General features: G+C 42.2%; 1 protein-coding gene across 4 annotated transcripts in view; it reads right to left on the bottom strand.

Moving 5' to 3' along the window:
* The window catches only part of ROPN1 (rhophilin associated tail protein 1), a 28122-nt gene extending 8306 nt beyond the window's left edge, over positions 1-19816 (bottom strand). The window contains exons 1-3 of one of the 4 annotated variants that reach the window (XM_004745425.3): positions 19593-19815; positions 19025-19169; positions 3707-3834 (exon numbers count right to left, since the gene is read on the bottom strand). In XM_004745425.3, the coding sequence (XP_004745482.1) occupies positions 3707-3822 (116 nt within the window). In that variant the 5' untranslated portion in view covers positions 3823-3834; positions 19025-19169; positions 19593-19815. Of the gene's footprint in view, positions 1-3706; positions 3835-19024; positions 19170-19592 lie in introns of all 4 variants that reach the window. The other 3 variants (XM_004745424.3, XM_004745426.3, XM_004745423.3) reach the window with 3 other exon arrangements.
* Positions 19817-26086: the final 6270 nt, after the last annotated feature.

The raw sequence follows: 26086 nt of genomic DNA, 5'->3' as shown, positions 1-26086 counted from the left end.
ATAGAGTCTGGGATTTTTTTTTCCCGGTCATCCCTCCTAAGTGTTTAATATACACATGTGTAGGTATGCAACCACACATTACATACACACATATACATATATATAATAGGAGATACAGAGTATATACATATTATACATTATATAGAAAAAATATATTATATATGACATATATACACATAATACATATGTAATACATCATATAACAGTAATTTGTGTTTCTTCTCTATTTTATAGAACACATAAATATATAATATGTACAAACATATGTACATGTACATACACATATACATAGATTATATATTATATACATTATATATGATATAGTATATATATAATAGGAGGGAGAAAAAGATCATTGTTATTTTAAATCCCCACTCTCTTTTAGGGAAGAAGATTCCTGGTACCTAGAGGAACGGTTTTTTAATCATAAAATCTTTATTTCCAGTAACATGGCTATTGACATACTTAAAGTTGATTATTATGTAGTGAGTAATATGTAATATGTAATAGGTAGTCTCGGTAGCGGGTAGTCTAGGTAGTGGGTAATGTATAATCCTGGTAATATGTAATAGGCAATCTTGGAAAGAAGTTGGAAGAGCACTAGAGTGACTTGTATAAGAAAGGGGAGGAGAAGGAGGTGCTCTCGGGGTGAGTGAAGAAACGTTTCCAGCTGGAGATCATAAGGCTTTAAGGGACTTTAGGGGTTTTAAGGGGAGAGAGAAAGAAGGTTGGTAGGGCACTCTGAGGGAGGCTGAGGTGAGAAGACAGGCCACGGAAGGGGTGAGACGATCTTATGTGGGGGTGTGTGAAGTAAAACTCTTCTCTATCTTTCCTCAAAAATTTTTAATAAAATCTGCCCACTCACTGACATTTTGTGGAGTGGACTCTGGGCGCAACACGGAAAAAATACTGAGTCCAGTTTCAGGATTGATATTAGACAAAAGAGCTGGGGCGCCTGGGGCTCCGTTGGTTAAGCATCTGACTCTCTTGGATTTAGCTCAGGTCCTGATCTCATGGCTCTTAGGATGGAGCCTCATGTTGGGCTCCTCAGTTGGCAGGAGTCTGCTCGAATATCCTCTCCCTCTGTCCTTTCCCTTGTTCTATCTCTCTCAAATAAATCTTTTTTTAAAAGATAAAAAGGGCTGCCTGTAGCTGGGAATGGACATAGGAGTTGACACATGGGTCATCAATGCTATCTGGAAGGTCTGTCTTCATCAAAAGCCTTGTTATTAAGAATCCCAGGATCATAAACCTCTGCCCCTCTCTGCTTTAGTTTTCATGAATAAATAGTCTCATTATTTTTCTCCAGATCCAGTAGTATAAAAAGAGTAATAGAGGGAATTTTGTAGAAGCCCATACTAAGGTCAAGCTATACAATGATAGGGATGCACCACTACCTGTCTCTAGGTTCCAGAGCAATGTAGAGCTACAAGGAGCAAAATAAGACCTTCGAGGTACTGCCTTGGAGGTCAGCAGCAGGGAGGGCAGAAGAAATACTGTCTGGATGTTTACCATATGCATGAGCAACTTCCACAGACAGACAGATCAGGGTTGGGATACGTGTGGGTTCAGGGTGACAACAGGAGTGGGCTCTAGTAACTTGGGCAGCATAAACAGGAGAGATAGAAATGCAGCACATCATGTGGCAGAAGTGACTGCCCAAATAGAGTGATACACTTAGCAGCAATGTCTTTGGACTTTTTAACCAAGTTGGTGAAAGAATGTGGAAGTCAGGGATTTAGTACTCTGTGGGTTATTTAGCTTCATTTGCAATGAACAATTCCACGGTTATTCACATATATTACAAATCCGTGCAGTCACACATACCACAAGACATGTTTACATCCTGCAGATGTCTGGGAGGTGATTTCTTCTCAGACAGCACATATGCAGGGAAATTCTTGCTTGTGATGAATTAAGCACATATTTTGTCTGGGAATACTTCGTGGAGTTTCTACAAAGTGCTACGGGCTTGTGAGTCTCATAAAATCATCTGATAAATGCTTTTCATGTATTAATAGATGGAGAATGCTCTGGGGTCATGCTTTCCTTTCTCATTGTAGCTAAACTACAAACTGATTCTTCGTGGATATCTAAAAAATTTATAGCACATGATACAAAAAGGGAGCAAGCAGGCTACAACAGTGGAATGTTTTCTCCCATAAATGTCAGGGACAATGGCAAGAAATGTCATTTTCCTTGTTATAAAGCAGTAGCATAATAAAATGGGGGGGGGTTAAACTATTGTGTGGTATAAAGCAAAGTCTGTCTGAGTATGCCAAAAGAAATTAGTCTTCTGATGCCAAAACACAATCTTGGAGGTAATTTATAAAATTTAGAATGGAAAACTAAAGTGTTCATTACTAGCAAAGCAACCCCATTATGTCCCTTATTTACGAGCACCACTGGCTTATTTTCCCTCCATCTGTAAAAGCTTCATCCTGACTCAGCCCAGCACCAGGAGTGCCCTGGCTGTGACTGTGAGGCTGATCTTGGATAACATTGTGTGCTTTCTCAAGGTGTCCACACCTTCCTCCCACCTGCTCAATACATCTCATGCTGAGGACATTCTCCCTTCTTCCGCCGCCCCCCTCCCCCGCCCCAGCTAGGCTCAACAGCATCTCTGACTCCCCTTCTCCCGCTGAAACGCTACAAAGGAGATCATCATTAAGCAGTAAAACTAGCCTGAAAATGATCCAGGAGGTATGGTTAGTTCTCGACCCCTACCTCAAGTCCTGGATCCCCAGTGTCAAGCGGGCATGTGTCCCTAAGAAGCCATTTCATAAATGAGAGGCTTTCCGTGCAAAGCTGTTTGAATACGGGCCAACAGCTAGCTCTCGCTGTGCAAGCTCTTTCCACGGAACAGCCTCTGGAGGTCGCCCCTGCAAGGGGGCACCTGAGTTTGAGGCGCAGTGTTTTCAGCCTGGCCCCTTTTCCTGCCCTCGGCACTCAGGGCTGCCTTCTCTCTCCAGAGTGCAATGTGCAGTGCGTGGACATGTACATTTTGAAGGAACGGACGAGTTCAAACAAACACAAAATAGAATTTTCCCAAAGACAAGCCACAGAATGTCTCTGGTTGAGGCAAGAATGAGCTTGATCGGCAGTGGAAGAAGCGGGGTGGGGGTGGGGGGGGTGTCCTCAACAAGGCGCAAGCGCAGAGGTGAACCAGCTGGGACCGAGCGCGCACTGCCCAGCCGGCGGCCTCAGCGCCCGGCTCCCCGAGGCGCGCTGCTGCTCTCTAGTGGTGAGACCCGAGAGCGGGCCCTACTTCGGACCACGGAAGGCAGGCGGGGCCTTCCTACCCTCATTCCTACCTACATTCCTACCTACCTACATTCCTCTCCCCTCCCTACCCTACATCCCTCTCCCACCCTCCCCCCCACCTCCGCGCCTGTTTCCCCTGGGACTGGAGAGGGGGGCGCTGATCGCCCCAGGAACCTCGGCCAATTGCTCTGGGGTCCTATCGCTCAGTCTGGGTCGCTTAGGGGAGGGCGACCCACCCTCACCCAGCGTGATGTATTTATCGGTGGATTTTAAAGCACCAGAGCAATTCGAGAGCTGAACCTCACAAGATGATGCTAATCGTTCCCGACTCCCAGGCTGCAGCCATGACAACCTCCTCAGTTTTCCCGAGGACCTCCCCTCCTCCACGCCCCGCCTCCACCCGCAAGGGGCACCCTGGGCTGAGGTGAGAACGAGTACGTACTCCGCAGCCCACTGGATGAGATCCTGCGGCTGGGTCCGAATGGCGGCTTTGGTGAATTGCTTCAGCAATTCCGGCAGCTCCGGGGGGATGCATATTTGCTTATCTGTCTGAGGCATTGCTTGGTCGACCTGACGGCAGGGGAAAGATAAATAAATTGGGAATCTTTGAGTCATATAATGAGAGGGATCCTGGGCAGGATACCACCCTGCCTCTGTTTGATACTCTCCATACTGGGGAGAGTTCAGTCCCTCATAAGGTGTATGCATTCTGTTGTTACACAACTCCGAAGTTAGAGAATGGGTTACTAATCGTTGCTTTTCGTTCTTGTAAATAATTATGTCCCTTACATAAAAACCACACAATACTTCTTCATTTAAAAAGTAGACATCAGGGGCGCCTGGGTGGCTCAGTGGGTTAAGGCCTTTGCCTTCAACTCAGGTCATGATCCCAGATCCCTGGGATCAAGCCCCGCATCGGGCTCTCTGCTCAGCAAGGAGCCTGATTCCCGCACCCACCCTGCTTGCCTCTCTGCCTACTCGTGATCTCTGTCAAATAAATAAGTAAATCTTAAAAAAAAAAAAAAAAAAGTAGACATCAGCAAGAGGTAAACAAAAATATCCCTTAGCGATGTCACCCCCAAATATTGAATATCTCCTTCCAGAATTTTTTCAGTGTAAATATATATGTGTTTGTATAAATAAAAACGGGGTTATTAACATCTTCCATTACACACACACACACACACACACACACACACAACTGTTATGGCAGAATAAATTGTAGCAAAATTTACTCTGTGAATCCTTTATTATTTGATATTAGGTTATTTCCAAATAAAAATAATCACCAAACAGCCATTTGGTGAATAACTCTCCTTACATCTGCATGTATTTATCTTTTTAATTGTAAAAGAGGAAACTTGTACATTTCATTCAAAAGGTTCCAAGACAAATTGAAGAAAAAAACATAAAAATCCATAGATAATATGCGAACAGCAAAATAAAGATTTTGCCTGCTGTTTGTAGAGAAAAAGAGACTAGATAATCCAAAAAGCCCCCATCTTCACACCTACATGTTAGACAAAACCCAGCAAACACACCTTTCAGATTAGATTGACTTGCTGAACTTGAAAAAAAGTGAGAGAAATCCTTAAGTTCCAAACAAAGTGAGTAAAGTAGAAAGGAGACTGGTAAGCAAATGCAGAAAGTAAGGGGCAAATGTAGAAGCCAGGAAGACGAACGTTTCATACAAATGATTAGACAAGTTGAAAACAGACCAGGTAGTAGGCCCACAAAAGTGAACAAATGAACTGCTGGACTGAGATCCTAGAGGATAACACACCCTCAGTGTAAGCAGTAAAAATATGTGCCTACAGGCAGGGGGGAAACAACCTAGAAATGTGTCTTCATTACTGCTTCTTGTTGGGGGCAACATAGTTTCCCACAAGTCTGTTTGCCACGAACTAAGTCTAAGTTTTAGATTTATACCACTGACCCTGTTGGGAAATCCCAAGAAAAGAAACTAAAGTGGCCTCAGGTTGGTGGTAAAGTGGCCCCAGCCTGGTGGTACTCCATTCTCATTTACTGAATGTTCTTTTGTTTGAAGGAAGAAGAGTTCAAAGATGTTGATTGATTTCAGACTTTGTAAAAAGTCAAGAATGCATAGTAAATTTCAAGAATAATTACTGCAGAAATTATATAACCACCAAACTAGAAGAAAGGAGAAAAAGAATTAACAACAAGAACAAGACAATTTGATCAACCCACACGAAGGAAGGCAAGAGAAGAGTGGGGAGAACATAGAAAAAGTGGATGAACAGCATGATAGAAAGTAATCTGTGTATATCAAGTAATCATAATAAAAAGCAAGTATGGCCATCAAAATGCAGAAACTATCAGATCAGATTTATAAAAAATCCAACTATGGGCACATCTGAAAAGACCTAACGACACAGAAAGACTGAAGGTGAAAGGATATATGAATAAATAGGCAAATAAAACCAAAAGAAAATGAATGCAGACATGTTAATACCAGAAAAGAAACTTCAAGGCAAAATGCACTATTAGGAGTAAGGAGGGTCAGCACGTAATGATAAAAGCTTCAATTCATTGAGAAGACAACAGAGTTCTCATTGAGTAGACCACAGACACCACCATGGGTGAATCTAGCAATGCTGGATGGAAAGGATAAAATACCGTTTAGGATTACATGTATATGCTATTTATTTATTTAGAGAGCAAGTGGGGGGAGGGGCAGAGGGAGAGGAAGATAGAGAATCTCAAGAAGACTCTGCTCTAAGCACAGATCTTGATGCAGGGCTCGATCCCATGACCTTGAGATCATAACCTGAGCCAAAATCAAGAGTCAAACACTTAACTGACAGAGCCACCCAGGTTCTCCCATGCATTTTATTTTCTATGTATGAAGTATTTCATAATTTAAAAGTAACCATTAAGAATGTATTGTTCTGATAACTTACCAATCCTTTTTTGCTCCTATTGTCTCGAAATGTGTATATATATTATATATATATATATATATAGTCATTAAATATACAAAATTTACCATTGTAACCACTTTTAAGTATATGGTTCAGAGGCATTAAATGCATTCTTCTTGTTGTGTGCCCATCACCACCATCCATCTCTAGACTTTTTCATGGTTCCAAACTGAAACTCTGTACCCATTCAACAATACGTTTCCATTTCCCCACTCCCCTGAGCTCCTGGCATTCTGCTTTCTGTATTTATGAATTTAACTACTCTAGGTATTTCATGTAAGTAGATTCATACAGTATTTCCTCTTTTGTATCTGGCTTATTTCACTTAATATAATGACCTTAAGTTTCACCCATATTGTAAGAGTGGTCTGATTTTCCCTTTTTAAAGCTGAATAATATTCCATTGGATATATATACCACAGTCATCTGTTGTTGAGCGTTTGGGTTTTGTTTTGTTGGTGTTTGTTTTGTTTGTTTGTTTGTTTGTTTTTTGGTCTCTTGGCTACTGTGAATAATGCTGCTACGAACTGGGTATACAAATATCTTTTCAAGTACCTGCTTTCAATTCTTTTGGACATATACCCAGAAGTGGGATTGCTGGATCAGATGGTAATTCTATTTTTGATTTTTTGAGGCAGTGCCATACTGTTCTCAAAGAGGCTGCATTTTAGACTATTCATATATATTTAGAACTTGTAGTTGTACAATTGTTTTATTTCTATTCTAAAGATTAAAATGGCCTTATATAAGTGAGAAGATGGCCCAACCCTAATTAACTAGGCTTCCAGGATGACAATAACAATGATAACCCTTGGTCAGTATAGAGCAAATTTAAACAAAGCCTTTACCCCATGCCTCTTCTAAGAACATTCCATGATCTCTCTCCATTTTTGGCCAAACAATCTATTTTTCTCCATGATTAGTCCTTCTTCAACCTCTTGCAGTTCCTTCTGCTCTCCTGCCCCACCGTTTGCCCCTTATAAGCCATCGGTTATATCTATTAACTTTTGTACCAGATGCTATGTTAAGTATTCTACATATATTTTCTCACTTAATTCTCAAAATATCCCTAAGAGGTACATTTACCACAATTTTAGAGATGTTGAAACAGAGAGAGAGAGAATAAAACTTTTGAAATGACATGTAGCCCATAAGTGACAGAGGCAGGATTTGAACACACACAGTCTGATGCGGGAGGCATGCCATTAAACATGACTGTCCCTTCCTTCTTGAGGCTTTCTCTTCCTTTGACGGCAGATACTATTCTTGCTTTTCTATTTTCCTTCGCATGTCTCCTGTCACCGTAACTTTTTCCCTCTTTTCTTGTGTTAAGCATGAGTTTGCAATCTTCCCAAAGCTCAGTCTTCAGCATTCTGAGTTTATGTCTTTCTGTCACTCTTTTTGAAAAGCTCACATCCCTTCATGGCTTCCTCCACCACAAGATGGTGGTGATTATACTTGTCCATCCCTGACCTTTCTCCTATGCTTTTGTTGTTCACTTCTTACTGCTTCCGGGATACATCTCCACCAAAATTTATTCTCCATCTCCCAACTAAGTCCGTTTCCCAACTTTGTGTCTGAAAATCACGCCACTATTTTCTCAGTCACTTGGCCTCAAAGCCTGGGCCATCCATTCTCTTCAATGTGTTGAATCTCATGAAATCTCATGGATAAATATTTCCTCTGAAATGTGTCTTCCATTCATCCCTTCCTCTCTATGTCTACTTTTTTTCTCCTAGCCCAGCCCCTCACCACCTACTGTGCAGGCTCCTAACTGGTATCCCTGTCTCAGGTCATTCCCTGGTCTATTCTGAGTGTGTCCAGATCAGTCTTCTATGCTGCCGTTGATAGATCCGAGAGCCCTGTTCACAAAATGGCAATCATATCCATCCTGACTTTCAAGGTTCTCTATACTTTACACACAATTTTAAATTAGAAATTTTCTGCTAGTATTTACCAATACAAATTTCCAATGTGTAGTCTACTCTGGCATCCTTCCAATCCTTCCAGATTTTGTATCTGAAGGTTGCTCATCCATTGTTAACAGAACTCTGTCTTGCATTTCTAGTTCCCTCGGGATGTTGCTAATTCTGGCTGGTTTACTTGGAAGTGCTCTCTTTTTTCTCATCTATTCAAACTCCACACACCCCTAAGGTTCATCTTGAGTTCTACTATGTCATAGGTCTTCCTAGAAAACTCGGGAATCATCAGATATTATGTGTAATACACATTTTGCCATTTCATCCCATTCTGCCTTTTACAGATATCTACAGCTGAGCTTTCCACAAGTGGCCACAGCAGAATGGGTTACAGGTGTCTCCAGGATAGATGGATGGTTGTAAACTTTTTATAGTGATACAAAATTTACAACCATTTTACAACGATTCACTGATTTATAACAGTTGAAATTGTATTCGGAAACAGTTGGGCTCAGTCAGTAAACTTCCAGATTTCAGTAATTATTGTTTTTGTGCTTAAGGTTTTATGCATAACACCTGCCAGAGGAGATGCTCGTATAGGGTTTCCCCCTTTATCCATCATGTTAGAACCATCTCCGTGAGTCTGCTTAATATCGCTTAATTGTAATATGTTTATTACCAGTGATAATCATTTGTGCATGCATTTCAAATGTGTAGTACTTTCATTTATTTTGCTTATTTTTTATATTTTTCTCCCAACAAAGAAGGCATATGTGCTTCATCATTATCATCACCACTTGCTCATTGTTTGAAATTGTGACTTGATTTATATAGTTATTTATTCTTGGCCTTTGATGTAAAATATTCAAAATATGATTCTTTTTTTTTTTTAAGATTTTATTTATTTATTTGACAGAGAGAGAGATCACAAGCAGGCAGAGAGGCAGGGGGAAGCATGCTCCCCGCTAAGCAGAGCGCCCAATGTGCGGGGCTCAATCCCAGGACCCCGAGACCATGAGCCAAGCCGAAGGCAGAGGCTCAACCCACTGAACCACCCAGGTGCCCCCAAAATCTGATTCTTTTTTTTTTTTTTAAGATTTTATTTATTTACTTGAGAGAGAGACAGTGAGAGAGAGCATGAGCAAGGAGATCAGAGGGAGAGGCAGACTCCCCATGGAGCTGGGAGCCCGATGCAGGACTCCATCCCGGGACTCCAGGATCATGACCTGAGCCGAAGGCAGTCGTCCAACCAACTGAGCCACCCAGGCGTCCCCCCAAAATCTGATTCTTAATGAAATTTTGTAATGACATTACTTGTTTGTAGAAATAAAAAAAAGTTTCTAAAAACAAATAATAGAAAATAATTTAATTGGTTTAGAAAAGGGATTTGGAGCTCTTCAATATTGCTTGAAAAATATTTTCCAAAATATTAATTTTACTTCATTATATGTAATTGCTTATATTATTAGAAATCTAGCACTTTGGGGTGCCTGGGTTACTCGGTTAAGTGTCTGCCTTCAGCTCAGGTCCTGATCTCGGGGTCCTGGGATTGAGTCCCTTGTTGCCCCATGTGGGGCTCCCGCTCAGCCAGGAGCCTGCTTCTCCCTCTCCATCTGCCCTTCCCCCTCCTTTTGGCTCACCCTCTCTCTCTGTCCCTCAAATAAAAAAATTTTTTTTTAAAAATCTAGCATTGATTATTAAATCATATTTTCAAAAATCCAACTTATCTGCTTTGGTGAGTGCTGTGAAGTGTGTAAACCTGGTGATTCACAGACCTGTACCCCTGGGGATAAAAATATATATTTATAAAAAATAAAAAATCAAATAAATAAATAAATAAATAAATTTTAAAAAATGCTTAATTTTTCAAAAATTGTATGTAATTTATTTTAAAATCTTCGTAAGGAAATGGACAACCTTATCTTCTTTGCAAATTGATTTGTTATGGTCAAAAAGGCCCATAGTTGCCTTAATACTTCCAATATATTCTTTATTTTCCTACCATAAAGTATAATTTAAGATTGAGTAGTAATCATTTTTATTAATATCTATTATTTTTAGGATTTTTCAGATTTAGATTTGTTTGCTCTGAAAATTTTTCCTTTGTCTGCCTAAATATCTTATTTTCATGGAAAAGTTATCAAATGAAGAAACTGGTGCCAGGAAAAGTACGCCAGGGCCTCAACAGAAAATGTCTATGTTACACAGATAGTTTCTTAAGAGGATAATTCTTTAAGTTTCTGGTCTCTGGACCCTTTAAAAGTTATTGAGGACCCCCAGGAGCTTTTGTTAATATGGGCTTTATTGATCAATATTTATCATTTTAGAAATCAAAGTAAAAATGTTTAAATATTAATTTTAAAATAAAAATAAATCCCTTACATAATAAGCAACATTTCGATGTTCTATAGTTCTATAGTTTCCAGAAAGAAAAAATCCCTAGTGAGAAAAGTGGCATTGTTTTACATTTTTTGCAAATCTCTTAATGTCTGGCTTAATAGAAGACAGTCAGATTCTCATATCTGCTTTGCATTTAATCTGTTATGATACCACACATCATGTAGCTTCTGGAAAATTCCACCAAATACTCTTTTTTTTTTTTTTTAAAGATTTTATTTATTTATTTGACAGACAGAGATCACAAGTAGGCAGAGAGGCAGGCAGAGAGAGAGGAAGGGAAGCAGGCTCCCCGCTGAGCAGAGAGCCCCACTCAGGGCTCAATCCCAGGACCCTCCGATCATGACCTGAGCCGAAGGCAGAGGCTTAGCCCACTGAGCCACCCAGGTGCCCCCTCCACCGTGTACTCTTAAGGAAAAGACCGAAGAAGGCGTATCATGTCTTAGTATTATTACAAAAGCAGTTTTAACTTCATGCACTCCTACTTCCTAAAGTCTCAAGGCTCCTCTGAAGTCCCTCAAATCACACTTCGAAAACCACTGTTTTAGGAAACCATTTACAACAGTATTTACAACAGTACTTTACATCCGACTGGATTGAAGAAGCTAATTAAAAGGTCTCATAATTAGGAACTAAAGCCAATATATCTCCCACAATTATGGGCTAACTCATTTTACCAACCTGCCAGGAAAGTGACCACACATTTGGGACTAAATAAAGCCAAGGAAATATATAAAGGTTACTCTGGAATAATACTATTAGAAGATGCATCAATGACATTCTGTACAAGACAAATTAATCACAGCATTTCCTTGCAGAATGGTGAACCTGCAGAGGTTAAGTCACTGTGCTCAGTTAATGGCACTAGTTAGAACCCCTGGGGAGGAATGCTTGGAAGAATATGGACTGTGTTGCCAAAAAGTACCAAAACAAACCACTCAGGGTAATATATGTGGAGTAGTAACTAAGCACTTTAACACAAATCAGATGTTCTAGATTATGCAAGCCCAGCAGTTCCTGCACTGGTGGGAAAACTGACGACAGGAAGGCAGGAAGGCTTTCCCTCGGATCTGCTCTCCATGTTCTCAATGCCTGAGATGCAAGTGAAGACATTGTTTTGTTCACAATAAGCTCTTGTCTGGAGTTCCCTGTGAATGTGAATTCCACCTTAAAGGATGTTACTAATAAAAATCCAAGCCATCCTGGTTCTGTTTCCAGCTTTATGTGAAGAGACCGTTTGCTGTTTCCTACCAACGTACCTATCAAAGGAAAAGCTCTTTCTCTGGAGATAAGGAGCTAAAAGAAAATTTGAAAAAAAAATGTCAATGATCTTTATTGCGGAGTTGTTGAGGAGAGTATTGTCTTCAGAAAATTGGCTTAGTTGACATTTTTGAACACCAGAATGAATTTAATCAAAATCTCAGGAAGTGTGTGAAAATAAGTATACCAACAATGCTCATGGGTTGAAAGGAAATGTGAGATGACATGCAGTTCAGTGGGGAGTTTAACTGGTACTCTAGCTTCAATCCTAAAGAAGACTAGCAGCAAAACATCTGTTAAGTGTCACATTATTTGGAAATACATGATATGAAACACTTCAAGCACGTTAGAAATCTATTCATGTAATCACGAGAGTTTCAATGAAAGAAAGAAGGAACTGAATGATCCAGATTCTGGTTAATAGTGAGAAAGGAGTTTCTATTAACTGGAGAAAAATCAGTAAATACCCTTCTACTACTTGCCAAGATGCATCTGTGAGGCAAACTTTTCCACTGATGGTAGCTATAAGAATTTGAAGAGAACATCATTACAAGATTGTTGTTGGGAACCTCATGTATTTGTTTCAACACAAAACTTGGTATAAAGCAAACTCGTGATAAGACAGCAAGCTTGACTTCTCTTTAAAAAGCTTTAAAATGTTTATTTGGGAGTTTCATTCAAATTAAACAGTTATATCTTTACTGTTACTCTGTATTCTACTTTTAATTATAATTATGTAATAAACCTATGTTGAATTTTTGTATAAGCTCTATATATATCTCCCAGTATGCTGCAGTTTGCTCCAGTGTGCATTACGTATATTCCTTTGTGTGCTAGGACATGAAAAAGGCTGAGGAAGCTCAAGTGCTTCTGTTGGAAAAGCTTTTGAGTTTTCCTCCAGTGTTGAAGTTGTAGTGTTTCAAAGATAAAATTTCAAAGATGAATTTCAAGGAAATCCTGCTGGTTATTGAGATCAATTTCTAGTAAAAGCTGAGATTTATATATTAAAAAATATTTATTAGAAAGTAAACTATAAAAATACTGCTTGTTAAAGGAAACATTAGCTTCTAGCTTAAATTGCTCACCTAGAGTATTAGAAGCCAGCAAGAAAGTTTGAGACAAATTAGCAAAGGGAATAAACTTCTTTCGATTGCAGGGAAAGAGAATTCACAGAATATCCTACAGACCAAATGGACAGCTGGTACTTTCTAAAGAAAAGAGGAGCCAAGAGAAAGAAGCAGGAACATCTGACTAAACTCCTTTACTAAGGAAGCATTTGGAGGCAGTGGAACTTTGCACTAATTTATTAATAGGAGCTGGGATCCCCTCTTGAGAATTGAAACTGCTTGCTGGGTTGTTAAGGGGGGATGGTCTTTAAGATTTCTGACACCTATAAAACACCAAAGCATGAGCAAATTTTAAGATGGTCATATGATTCTAAGATTGAGATCTGCTGATTGAATTTGAAAGAACAGAAAATTTCTAATCTATTACAAATGTATTTTTATTTTATAAAATGGTAACAGCATAGCAATCTTTACAATATCATTCAGTGCAGCATAGTCCAACAATGCTTCACCTCTACTCTCAAACTCCTTCATTCCTGCTTCTGCCTGGCTTGATCTTCACATTCCCCAACAACGTGATTCTATTTCTTAATTAATTTTCAGTGAATGACTTTCCGCCCAAGGCTGCATCCCACCCAACTATTATCCTCACTTGGAGAACGTGCAGCCATTCCCAACCTGAGTGAAACCAAGGAAGTCAGAATGAATCCACACTGCCATCCTTTTGGTATGCCCAGTGTTTTTTAAATTATATGTTAGATGTCTAAAAACTAAAGTGTGTTTGGGGTGCCAAAAATTTCTAATCTGTCATGCTACTGCTGTTTGACTACCAAAAGCCTTGCAGGTTTTTCCCTTTTACCCAGTATAGTTGCTCTGCAAGGGTCAAGCACAATCCTCAGTCCACAGGCAGGGTTGGCAAATGGCCCCAGGAGAAAAAAATGGCTCGTGATCCTCTGCTTACCTTGGAGGGGCTCCACACCCTCCTGGAATTTTAATCCATCTAGTCCTCATTGCTTCTAAAGCTCTCCACTTTATTTACAATGTTTTTAAAAATGTATTTTCTAGGGGCATGTGGGGCTCAGTCGTGAAGCTGTCTTTGGCTCAGATCAAGATCCTAGGGTCCTGGGCGGGGAGCCCCTGAGTGGGGAGTATAAATATATACATATACATATACACATATATACTAGAGTTTTAAAAGTTGTTGTATTTGAACTCTAGAGCTACTGCACCCTACTATCTTCTAGCTGGAGATAAGGCCCATTTTCATGGCTTCAACCAGAGTTCCATTCTGATGCCTCCCACATTTCCCAAGGTAGGCTCCCAACTACACAGCAATGTATTCACCAGCTACCTACTATAGGGTTCTCCTCTCCCATAAAAGTGTCCCAAACAGACTTTTACTTTCTCAATTGCCTTATCTGATGTATCATGGCCATTTTTGATCCATCTTTCTCTTTCATTCCTCAGTTCAGTCCTTGATGAGCTTTTTTTAAAAAATATTTTTTAAAAGGTTTTATTTATTTATTTATTTGACACAGAAAGAGAGATCACAAGTAGGCCGAGGCGCAAACGTGGCGGGGGAGGGAAGCAGCCTCCCTGCTGAGCAGAGAGCCCAATGTGGGACTCAATCCCAGGACTCTGAGACCGTGACCTGAGCCTAAGGCAGAGGCTTAACCCACTGAGCCACCCAGGTGCCTCTTGATGAGCTTTTTAAAAGAAAACTGCCTGTTAGGAAAAGAAAAAGGAACACCTTTTTAAAAAGGAAGGGGTTTGGGGCGCCTGCGTGGCTCAGACAGTTAAACATCTGTCTTCGGCTCAGGTCATGATCCCAGCGTCCCAGGATCCAGCCCTGGGTTGGGCTCCCTGCTCAGCAGGGAGCCTGCTTCTTCCTCTCCCCACTGTTCCTGCTCTCTCTCGCTACCTCTCTCTCTCATTCTGTCAAATAAATAAATAATCTTTAAAATAAATAAAGGAAGAGTTTGACTTACTTTGTTTACAAACAAGAGAACTCATGTACAGAGAAGTGGAGTGACTGGCATAGGGTAACAGTTTATGTCGGAGCAGATGCAAGAATCTGGGTCTACATATACCATTGCTCTCTCCATGGTACGTCTTACTGCCTCCTTCTCCCTAAATAATAATGCACTGACACATGGATTTTCTCTAGGACAACCCTCGTCTCCTTATGTCCTGCTGTCTCCCTAAATCCTGGTTATTCCCCTTTGCGTCATGAAAAGTATATTTTTAGCACATTGAAGCAGAACAAAAATTATTTGCCAGAGTATGTCCTAATGTTTTGTCCTGAAAATATGGTAATTAGTCCAACTATGTTCCATACAGTTGCAAAGAATGGAAGGATGGACAGAATAAGAAAGGCCTATGAGCAGTCATTCATTGTTCGTTCACTATCTCATTTAATCTTCACAACACCCTATGGGTGGGAAGGTTCTAATAGTATAATAGTTTTCCCAATGCCAGGAAACTGAGGCTTACTTTTCCCAGGTAACATGTCTTTGCCACTCATATTATCACATCACTCTCAAACACCTTTAGAGGATCTTCAGTTCTTTTCTCATCAAAATGATGTCCTGTCTGACTTCCAAGTTCGCCACAATTCATCTTATTCATATTAGCTTTGCCTCTCCAACTTTATTTCACGGAAATGTGGATCATTTTCTATTCTGCGCTTAATCCACGGTCAAGCCAACCTAGCACTAGATGCCAACAGCAATATTGCTAAGAGCTGTCCTCCCTGACCTTGTCCTTTTTTGTTGAGCAGGGGTTTTTGGCTTTGTTAGCAGCAAATTTATCAAAATTGCTTATATATCATGCTAATACCACTCTTGGAAATTATATGAGTTCCACATATTTATTATTTCACAAGTGAACAGGTATCCCTTTTCATTTATCTTAACTTAAACATGCTCCTATTTTAAATCCCCATGTTCATATCATGGTCCACAAGCCCAGGGACACCATTTACCGACTGCCATATTGACTGTGTTCCCAAAAGTTGTGCAACACGTCCCCTAATATGGGGATCTGGTGTACAAACCTGGGGCCACCTTAATACTGTCTTTAATTAGTTTATTAGGCTTCATTTTTTCAGGGTGAAACATCAGAATATCCTCACATCATTTTCCTCTTTTTACTTGTCCTTTGAACTTCTGACTTCATTATAACATTCCTATGATTCAGAAACTCCAATATGAGAGGGCTCGGAGGGAATGCACTATAGTTTTCAATATGAAGAGAGGGCTATTGGGACTCCTGCATGGCTCAGTCAGTTAAGCATCTGTCTTTGGCTCAGGTCATGATTCTGGGGTTCTAGGATCAAGCCCCCAATTGGGCTCCCTGCTCAGTGGAGAACCTGCTTCTCCCTCTGCCTCTGCTGCTCTGTCTGCTTGTGCTCTCTATCTCTCACTCTATCTCACATAAATAAAATCTTTTAAAAAAGGAGAAGTCTAGGATTTTTTTTTTGTTTCCTTAACCATTCCTGATTATGTTCAACACTGTACTTGTCTCTTCCAACACAAACTGTCCTACACAGCGAGGTGAGCTGTAACACCCACAGAGCAGAGCAAATGTTAGTGAAGAAGAACTCCTGGCTATTAGATCAGAGGCCAGGATTCTGGTCCTGGGCCTGTTTTTGACTAATTATGTGATCCTGAGCAAGTAATTAATCCAATAAAACCTTATGTATCAGGACTAGTGCTGATTACTGGAATACAGAAATAAATGAGTCATACACCCTGCCGTCAGAGAGCTCTTAGGCTAGAAGAGACAGATAGAAAACTAAGTGATTAAAATAGGACAAGTGTTGGGGTGCCTGGGTGGCTCAGTGGGTTAAGCCTCTGCCTTTGGCTCAGGTCATGATCTCAGAGTCCTGGGATGGAGCCCCATATCAGGGTCTCTGCTCAGCAGGGAGCCTGCATCCCCCTGCCTCTCTGCCTACTTGTGATCTCTGTCATATAAACAAATAAAATCTAAAAAATAATAATAATAAAATAAAATAAGACAAGTGTTAAAAATGCTGTCCTAGCTATAGGAAAACAGAATCTCCCAGATAAGACATCTAACACTGGCTGGTCGGAGAATGTCATCGGAAAATACGTAAGAATAATGATATTGAACAGAGACTTGGGGAAACCTGGTTTGCTCATTGCTGTATTCTCAGTCCCCAGAAAAGTGCCAGGTATATAATAGGTACTCAGTAAGCATCTGTTTACTGATGAAAGCATGGAGGGAATTTATTTGTGGCCAGACTCCTTAGACAAAGGTGTGGAGGCATCAGAGCGCGTGGAGAATTCAGGGGACTGGGAGTGATTATGGAGGATTAGGGTGGGCAGAAGTGGAGTAATTGTACCTTGGCCTGGAACTAGAACCCAAGACAAGAATATAGAAGGCCTTGTATGCTGTGCTAAGGCTTGAGAACTTTATCTTGAAGGCAGTAGAGAGCCACTGGAAGATTTAAGCACTAGAGTCACACAATCAGATTTGAGTGTTAGCTTGATAAGCCAGTTACTAATTTACTGCTGCTCCGCTCCAAAGGTACCCTGCATGCAGCTAGCAATGCCCAATGGCCACCAGCTTCCCTTGGCCCTTCTCTGCCCAAACTCAGTGGCAAAGAGCAACAATCACCCATGTTCATGTTCTTTTCATAAATGGCTTCTTTGGGATTCTAGACTGTGGATTTTTGCCTGCCTGGCACCTCATGAACCCTGACCACACACTTATTGACAGGCTCGTGGGAGGTCAGCTCCTTCTTGGGTGATCTGTCTCAGGGGTAGTGGTTGCTCCTTATGTTAGTATACCTGTACACTTTAGATCTCTCTTTACAGCTTGCTAGCCAATCTTCCATTACTCCAATCCCATTGTAGTTAAAAATTCTTTATGTTGAAGTTTCCTGGTAAAACTTGTATATTATTTCTCTCTCTTGGACTCTGGAACACACACTGATTCATCAACACCTGCATAGATGGGCTGAGGGGAGTGGAGTGAAACTTTCGGCAGTGCATCTGGTTAAAAGAATATGGCAGCAGTTTTGGCAACAACTCTTGAGAACCTCATTGTCTTTTAGGGGGTGCAGTGGGGAGGGATAAGAGAGGCAGGAGTAATAGGACTTGGTAACCACTGTGGGAAGAGGAAAAGGAGTATAGGTTGACTCCCCACTATATAGATGGTGACACTGTGGTGCAAATGGAAAACACAGGAGGAGGAGCAAGTCAGATTTTCCTGCCATGTTCCTTTTTACTCTCAGGAGTTCCATGTACTTTTGAACCACAGAGACTTAGTTAGAATCACAGATTCCTTAGGTTGAAGAGGCACCAAAACCCAACTTTTCTGCCTTTGAGCAATATAGACTGTTCACATCAGATAAAAGAAGTGAGGAAAGGCCCATTCTGTCTTAATAGTCCATGATTCTAATGTTTTATAAAGTGCTTTTCTGGGGCTCCTAGGTGGCTCAATGGGTTGAGCCTCTGCCCTTGGCTCAGGTAATGATCTGGGTCTTGGGATCCAGCCCTGCATCCTGCTCTCTGCTCAGCAGGGAGCCTCTTCCCCCCTCCTTCCTGCCTCTCTGCCTACTTATGATCTCTCTCTCTCTGTCAAATAAATAAAATCTTTAAAAAAAATAAAGTGCTTTTCTACTCTTAAAGCTCTCAGGAGGGTAGGTCTTCTCATTTATTTATCCCAGGCCCCCACAACTCTTTAAAATTCAACAGATTTCCTTTTTTTCGTGAAGCCTACAGGACTCCCAATATAGAATGACAGGTCAACACATATGTGTTGGATGCTGAAGAATATAGGTTTTATCAAATATGTAGTATAGATTTGGTCCTGGAATTGCTTTTTTTGGTTTTATTGGTGTAGGCTATATAGAGCTTCAGTTATAATAACGAAAGGCTGTAGTTACATGTATAAAAGCCTCCAACACCAGAATCTCAGAGGCAGTTGCTATGAACAGCTCTTGGATCTAAGGACCAGGCAATTGTATAAACTTGTTTGGGCTTGGAATAGGAGATGGTGGGTTTTAGACACATGGTTATCCTTGCATGAAATGAACCTCCCACTTTTTGCCTTTTTTGTTTTTTTGTTTTTTGTTTTTTTTTGCCTTTTTCAGCACAGCTTTCTCTGACCTGTCAGTTCCATTACACCTTCTCAGAGCACCACTTACCTACCTCTCCTTGGCAGCACGTAGCTCAGCTCTAATTTTACAGTATTTGTATCATTCTTCAATTAGCATCTGCCACCACCAAAAGACTTAACTTGAAGGTAGGGACAGTCAGTTTCTGCTCACTATGGAATCCCCAATGCCTAGCCTGGAACACAGTCAGTGATCAATAGATATTAGGAAAATGAATGATTGATAGCAGCTGTTAAAGTTTTACTCACACCCATTAATCCTCACGAAAATCCCCCCCTAAATATGGGGGGGAAAGGTGGTTTCGCTAGTCTGGAGGAGGCTCTGATCCCAGATTCTGTTCTGGTTTCAAATCACTGCCCTCTGTGCAAGAAATCATAAAACAGTGGCTTTGGGAACAAAATACATACTTTGGGCAGAGAGCAATAATCACCCATGATCACATTCTCTTAAAGATCACAGCCCTCTTCTCTTGCTCTGTGAACAAGGAGGGCTTCAGAATCCAGATGGGCCCATGGGCAGGACTCTTCCCTCAGACCCGCGCAGCCCTGGAGGCGCTCAGAGCACTTCCCTCCATCCACTTCCCCTCTAGGGTAGCTACCTGAGGCTCGCTCCCAAACCGGCTGTCTGATACGAGGCGACACCTCGCGTCTGGCCTCAGGCAGGAGGTGTGGGGACAGAGCTAGTCCCACGCACCCTTGGCGGAGGGGAGAGCCGCAGAACCCGGGCGGGGAAAGACGGTACCGGCTTCGGGCTCAAGGGACCCGGGAGGTGGGGTGGGACCAATCGGGCTTTGTTAGCTCTTGGCCTTCGCCTGGCAACCTGGACGCGGGCCGCGCTGCCTGGCAACCGCGGGGGTGGGGCCCGGGCGCGACGTCACAGAGCCGCCCCCCGCCCCGCCCCACCCCGTCACGCCCCGCCCCGTCCCACCTTGTTCCCTCCCACCCTACTTCCTAGGGCTTCCCGCAGAGACTGGGTTGCGGAATGTTCGAACCCACCGGGAACTGTCGGGGTTTTGCTCGGGGTGGGAGGACCGGATGGCCTGGTTGTTTAAGGTTAGGGCGGGGGCGTTAGGAAACCTGGGGGATTTACAATGGGCTTTGGCAAAGTGGCAGTTTACAGTGGGCTTTGTATTTTAGAGAGTGGAAGTGGAGGAGCTTAAAATGATCTTTTGGCTTGTGGAGTGTGGGCAGGTGAAGAGGAGGCAGGCGAATAATAGTAGCCAGCATTTGCAGTGCTTTTGTGTGTGTGCCCAAATGATTCCTAAGTGCATAACACGTATTAACTCTTACAATCTCCCCGTGAGGCAAGTGCTATTACGATCTCCGTATTTACAGGTGAGGAGAAGGCACAGAGAGGTCAAGTAAGTTGCCTAAGATTACAGGAAGTGGTAGAGTTAGGATGTGAACCACGTTGCATGGTTCCAGATTCCCCTCTCTTAATCTCTATGATGCTAAAACGGGACAGAGTTAGTGTGGAATCCACAGAGCTTGAGATGCCTGAGGCCACAGGGAAAGAAGGAAGATATTCACCAAGAAGCATGGCATTAAAGTCTCACACAGTAACTCTGGAGGTAGGTATTAACCTTCACTTTAGAAATAAGAAATAGGTTCTGGGCGCCTGGGTGGCTCAGTTCGTGAGGTGTTCTTCTCCTCTGAGGTCTTGATCTCAGGGTCATGCCTTAAGTCCTGCTGCATTGGGCTCCTTGCTGGGCCTAGAGTCTACTTAAAAAACAAAACAAAACAAAACAAAACAAAAAGCAACAAGGTTAAAAATAAAAAATAGGTTCAAAACTTAAATTTGAGTAACTTGACTATGGTCAACAGCTGGCAGTAGGGACAAATTTGATTCCAGGTCTTCTGATTTCAAGATTTTTTTTAAAGCTCCCAAGGAGGCAAGAAAAGCCCCATCTTTTCCTGCTACAGCTGTTGTCACTTAACACTCATTTTTAAAGTGGCCCTTGCATCATCAGGTCTTTCAGTCCTTTTACACACTAGTGTGTGCTAGTCTAAATCATTGAGTTAGTTCATCCAGGGCCTTCAAAGCTTTCTCCAGTTGTGAGATGAAAGCCGTTGTCTCTCCTTAAAGCAATTTCAAGCATCAGCGAGTAGACATGGAGGCTGGGTGTTTGGCTTATGTATGCAGAAGGCTTTTCAGAACCTGCGGTCATCCATTTGTGAAGGGCTCAGTCTGTTGGCATTTGTCAAAGTTTTGCAGGTCCTCATTGTATACCTGGAGAGTCCTGGCTGATCTGGGGATGGCCATTTGCCCATAGCTGATTTGGGGATAAAAGGAACCTAACCACTGGCCATCACCTGTCTTCCTGAGCTTGTATGAACGGTCTACCAGGCATTGGCATCTGCCTTAGGACTAGGGCAAGGCTGGAGGTTTGAGTGCTGCAGGGGCCTCTTCCAGGAGAAAAAGACCCCAGTGGGGTCCATTCTGTGTCATAGGAGGGAAGAAGTTGTGCTTATCTCTTCCTGCTTTCATGTGGAGGACATTATACAGAGAGGAATGAATAATAATGATCTTCATGTTAAAGAAGGAGTGTTTCTGGTAAAGCAGTGGCCTGCTGGAGATAAGATGAGAAATGGACTTTTAGTGTGGCAGGAATTTTGTGATACTGACCAAGGTGATCTGATGTCTGCCGAAGGTAGGTTGAGGGACAAAGGTGAGGTCATCCTTGATCTATTAGTAATAAATGCAACAGATTATGGTGAAGAGAATATGACTTTACAGGAAATGATAACCACAAAATTCAGGAAGCTGCTTTCTTTTGAGAGGCCTAGGGTGGGAGAGCAAGGAGCCCATAAATGGAAATGGTTGGTGGTGGTCCGGTTCTTGGTGAGATTGGTGGTTTTGTGGGTGTTCATTGTGCTTCAGAATTTATATGTTCTCTCTTATGTTTCAGCTATTTATTAAAATCTATGTAAACTCATCAAATGGGTCACACTATTTCTATTTTCTTGTGTAATTGAGAATTGACTGTATACATTTTCATGATTTCATTTTCCCTTCATTCACATCAATGTCCAGGTATGCTCTAATTTCTCCCATCATATTCCCCGGCAGCTTTACCCCACTGCTCTACTCCCCTTTACTGCAAAGCTCGTTTAAAGAGTTTTCTGCACTTGCTGCCTCTAATTTCTCTTTCCAGTCTCTCTTGAATCTACCTGAATCAGGCTCTCAGTCTCATCACTCACTGAGACTATTCTTGTCAAGATCCCAAAATGACATGATGTTAAATCGAAGATTATCTCTTAGCCTCAACTCAACCGTCAGCAACACTTAACCCTGATGATCAGTCTCTAATCCTTGAAACCCTTTCTAGGACATCACACACTCTCGGTTTTGCTCCTTTCTCACTGCCTCTTCCTTTTCGTCTCTTAAGCTAGTTGTTGAGGACTCTATGTTTGTGCTCCCTCTCCCAAATGCATATGCTAAAGCCCTAAGCCCCAGTGTGATGGTATTTGTCAGGAGGACTTTTGGGAGGTAATTAGGTTTAGATGAGGTCGTGGGAGTGGAGTCCCTATGATGGTCTTAGTGTCCTTTTAGGCAGAGAGATCAGAGCTTGCTCTCTCTGACATGTGAGGATACAGCAGGACAGTGGCTCTCTGCAAATCTTGATAAGGGCCCTTCCAGGAACCATGCTGCCAGAACTTTGATCTTGAACTTCCAGCCTCTAGAACTGTGGGAAATTAATGTCTATTGATTAAGCCCCCCAGTCTGTGGTATTTTGTTATAGGAGTCTGATCTCTGACCCTGATTCATTCTTCTCTCTGTGATACCTTAACGTCAGAGAGTTGCAGGATTTACCCTTGGACTTCTTCTTTATCCACATGTACTCCTTTTTTTTAATCTCATCTGGTCTTGTGTTTTAGATACTAAATTTATATCTCCAGCCCCAATTTTTCCCCATGCTCCACACTAGAACATCCCATTCTCTACTTGATAACATCACTGAGTGTCCAATAGAGTTCTCACACTTAATATGTCCCAAATTATACCCTTTAAAAAAAAAGATTTTATTTATTAGGGAGGGGGAGAGCACAGAGGGCAAAGCAGACTCCCCACTGAGCAGGAGCCAGTTGCAGGGCTCAATCCCAGGACCCAGAGATCATGACCTGAGCCCAAGGCAGATGTTTAACCAACTGACCCACCCAGGCACCCCTCCAAACTCTACTCCTGATATCCCTTTCTAAACCCTACACCCTTCCAGCTCCTCCTCTGCTTCAGTATCACTCCATACTATATTTTTAAATTTTTGTTTTATTTTTTAAAGATTTATTTATTTGAATGAGAGAAACACAACACAAGTAGGGGATTGGGAGAGAAGCAGGCTTCCCTCTGAGCAGGGAGCCTGATGTGGGTCTTGATCCCAGGACCCCGACCTGAGCCAAAAGCAGATGCTTAATGACTGAGCCACCCAGGTACCCCCAATTTTTGTTTTATTAATTGGTCTATATTCTCTCACTGGAGTGCATGGGTTTTTGTTTTATTCACTGTCTGTTGCTGGGGCCTAGGATAGCCTAGGATAGGGCTACACGTGTAATGAACCCTATAAATATTTGTTTGCTGAATAAAATTCTTTTTTTCTTCCACCTTTCTTCCTTCTCCTTCCTGCTTCTAAAAGGCCCTCCTGAAAAGTGATACATCAGTGTCTGTTCAGCTTTGCTAGCTCAGTATCTGAGGGGCTAAAGTTATACTTGGCCAAGGAAGGGACGGATCTGGCACCAGGGGTAGGATTCCTGACCTGCCTTAGGGCCATGGCCATCTCAGCTCAGATGGTAAGTTCTGCCTATCCTGTGTGGCTTATCTTGCGGTTCACTTTTTCAGATCTTGAGTTGGCCATTTCCTAGAAGGAAATGAGTTATGGCCTGCTAGGGTCATGGGGAAGCTGGGACCAGGGAACAGCAAGGGTCACACCGCCACCAGTCCTCCCAGGTCCCCCATACTTATGGAGCTCAGCTGTGTGGTGTGGTTTTCAGTCTCCTCATGGAGCCAGGCCACCCTGTGGACATAGTCTCTCTTCATTTATATATTACTGTTCTCTTGCTACATAACAAATTACCACAAACATAGTAGCTAAAACAACACATATGTATGGTCTCAGTGCCCCCAGGGCAGGACCCTCTTCTAAGGGTCTCACCAGGCTAAAATATAAGTATTGGCTGGGGCTATGAGCTTGCAGGAGGCTTGGTGTTCTTTTTCACACTCACCGATTGTCGGCAGAATTCAGTTCCTTGTTGTTATAGGACTGAAGTCCTGTCTTCTTGTTTGTTGTTGGCTAGGAATCACTTTCAGCTCCTACAAACCTCCCTCTGGTCCCAGAAATGCAGTTCTTTCATGAGAGCTCACAACATGGCTGTTTGCTTTCTTTCAGTTGGTTTTAAAGTCTCAGCGGATCAGGTCAGGCTGGCCCAGGACAATATCCTTTTTGAGAAATCCAAAGTCAACTAATTAGAGACCTTAATTACATTTGGAAATTCCCTTTTGCCACATAATCTTAATCCTGGGATTGATAGTCCACCCCATACTCAAAGGGGTGGGATTATATAAAGGGTGTACACTAGGGGCTAGAATCTTGAGGACCATCTTAAATTCTGCTTACCACAAACTGTATCTTTGTGAGGGGGAAAAAACACATGAAGGTCCACCATCTTTCTTCAGAGAGAAGGTCTGACAGAGAAGTATGGCTACCCTTTGTTGGTCTGGATCCTCGGGTCTTCTGGCTGCCTCTGTGTGTAAACTTTCCCTCAGGACTCTAGGGGAACAACACTTCCTCACTTAGGAAGAACAAACTGGTCCATGTCAGTGAAAATGTCCACCTAATCAAAGTCGACTTCTTTCAGGATTTAAGAAGATAAAGGACTGTTAACTCTGTGGGAGCAGGGGGTGGAAAAGGCTCCGCTCTTGTCTTGACATTTGTGGCTTCTGTGGCACTGTTGATTCTCCTCAGGACTGCTCCCACATTAGAGAAAGGAGATCTCTTGTGGTAGACATATCCCTGGGGTGGATGGGCTGGTGAGAGGGACAGGCTGAACTGCCTTCCCCACAGAAAACTGCCTGGTTTTCCTGCCTCTGGTGCCTGCTATTTCCATCTAACTTTATTCTAAATATGCACATCACCATGTCCCTCGCCAAAAAAAAAAAAAAAAAAAAAAAAAAAAGAAAAAGAAAAAGAAAACTTCAGTGGTTGGCTTCTCCACCTTCCTCCCAGAGAACTTCTATCCATAGGAGGAGAGAAGCCTGTAGATGACTCAAATTTGCACCTCCAGTCCCAGCCTCCCTTCTCAACTTAGTCCCTTGTCTAAACGCCCCAGGCTTCCTTCAAACAAGTTCACAGAAGACATCATCCTTCCCCAAGGCCAGCCTCACACATTCCTAGCTCTGCCAGTAGAGACATCATCCTCCTTGTTATCCAGGCTACAAACCAAAGTCACTTTCCGCCACCCCCTCTGCCCTCCTCATGCAGCCTGTCTGCTTCCCCTACACGGGGTCTGTGGCATTGGTCCTTTCCTTGTCAACATCACTGAGCCACACTGGTTCCAAGCCCTTAGTGTCTCCTGTCTGCACTGTTTCCATAGTTTTCTACCTTCTTAACTCTCTTTCCTCTCCTCCTCCAGTGATTCTCAGTTAGGGGCAATTTTGTGCCCCCCAGGAGACATTGGTCAGTGTCTGAAAATAACTTCGGTTACCACACCGGGGAGTGGGTGCCAGCATCTGGGGGTAGAGGCCAGGGATATTGCTAAAGATCCTACAGTGCTCAGAGAAGTCCCCAAACAAAGCCTCATCCAGCCCCAAATGTCAATAGTGCTGAGACAGAGAAACCCTGCTTTGTGTCCATTCCTCCATGTTTCCTGAATGTTATAGCCTAACTCTTCTTAAGAAAATGCACTTTATATACATTACTTCCTGTGAGAAAAAAAATTAAAAAATTCCCATTTCCTATATATATGCCTGGCTTCCTCTGCCTCAGATGCCCTTCCCCTTCTATGGCAAGAAATCTCCCCTTTCTCTTAAAGCTTGTAGCATGTTGTCCAGCTTGTAAGCTGGGTTAGTCCCTCTGGATCCAAACTCTGCTCTTCTCTCTCC

The sequence above is a fragment of the Mustela putorius genome, unplaced genomic scaffold (assembly GCF_011764305.1).
Source record: "Mustela putorius furo isolate JIRA1106 unplaced genomic scaffold, ASM1176430v1.1 tig00003834_pilon_pilon_pilon, whole genome shotgun sequence".
NCBI lineage: Eukaryota > Metazoa > Chordata > Mammalia > Carnivora > Mustelidae > Mustela > Mustela putorius.
The sequence above is the reverse complement of the archived record's forward strand: the minus strand, read 5'-3'. Positions and strand labels throughout refer to the sequence as shown.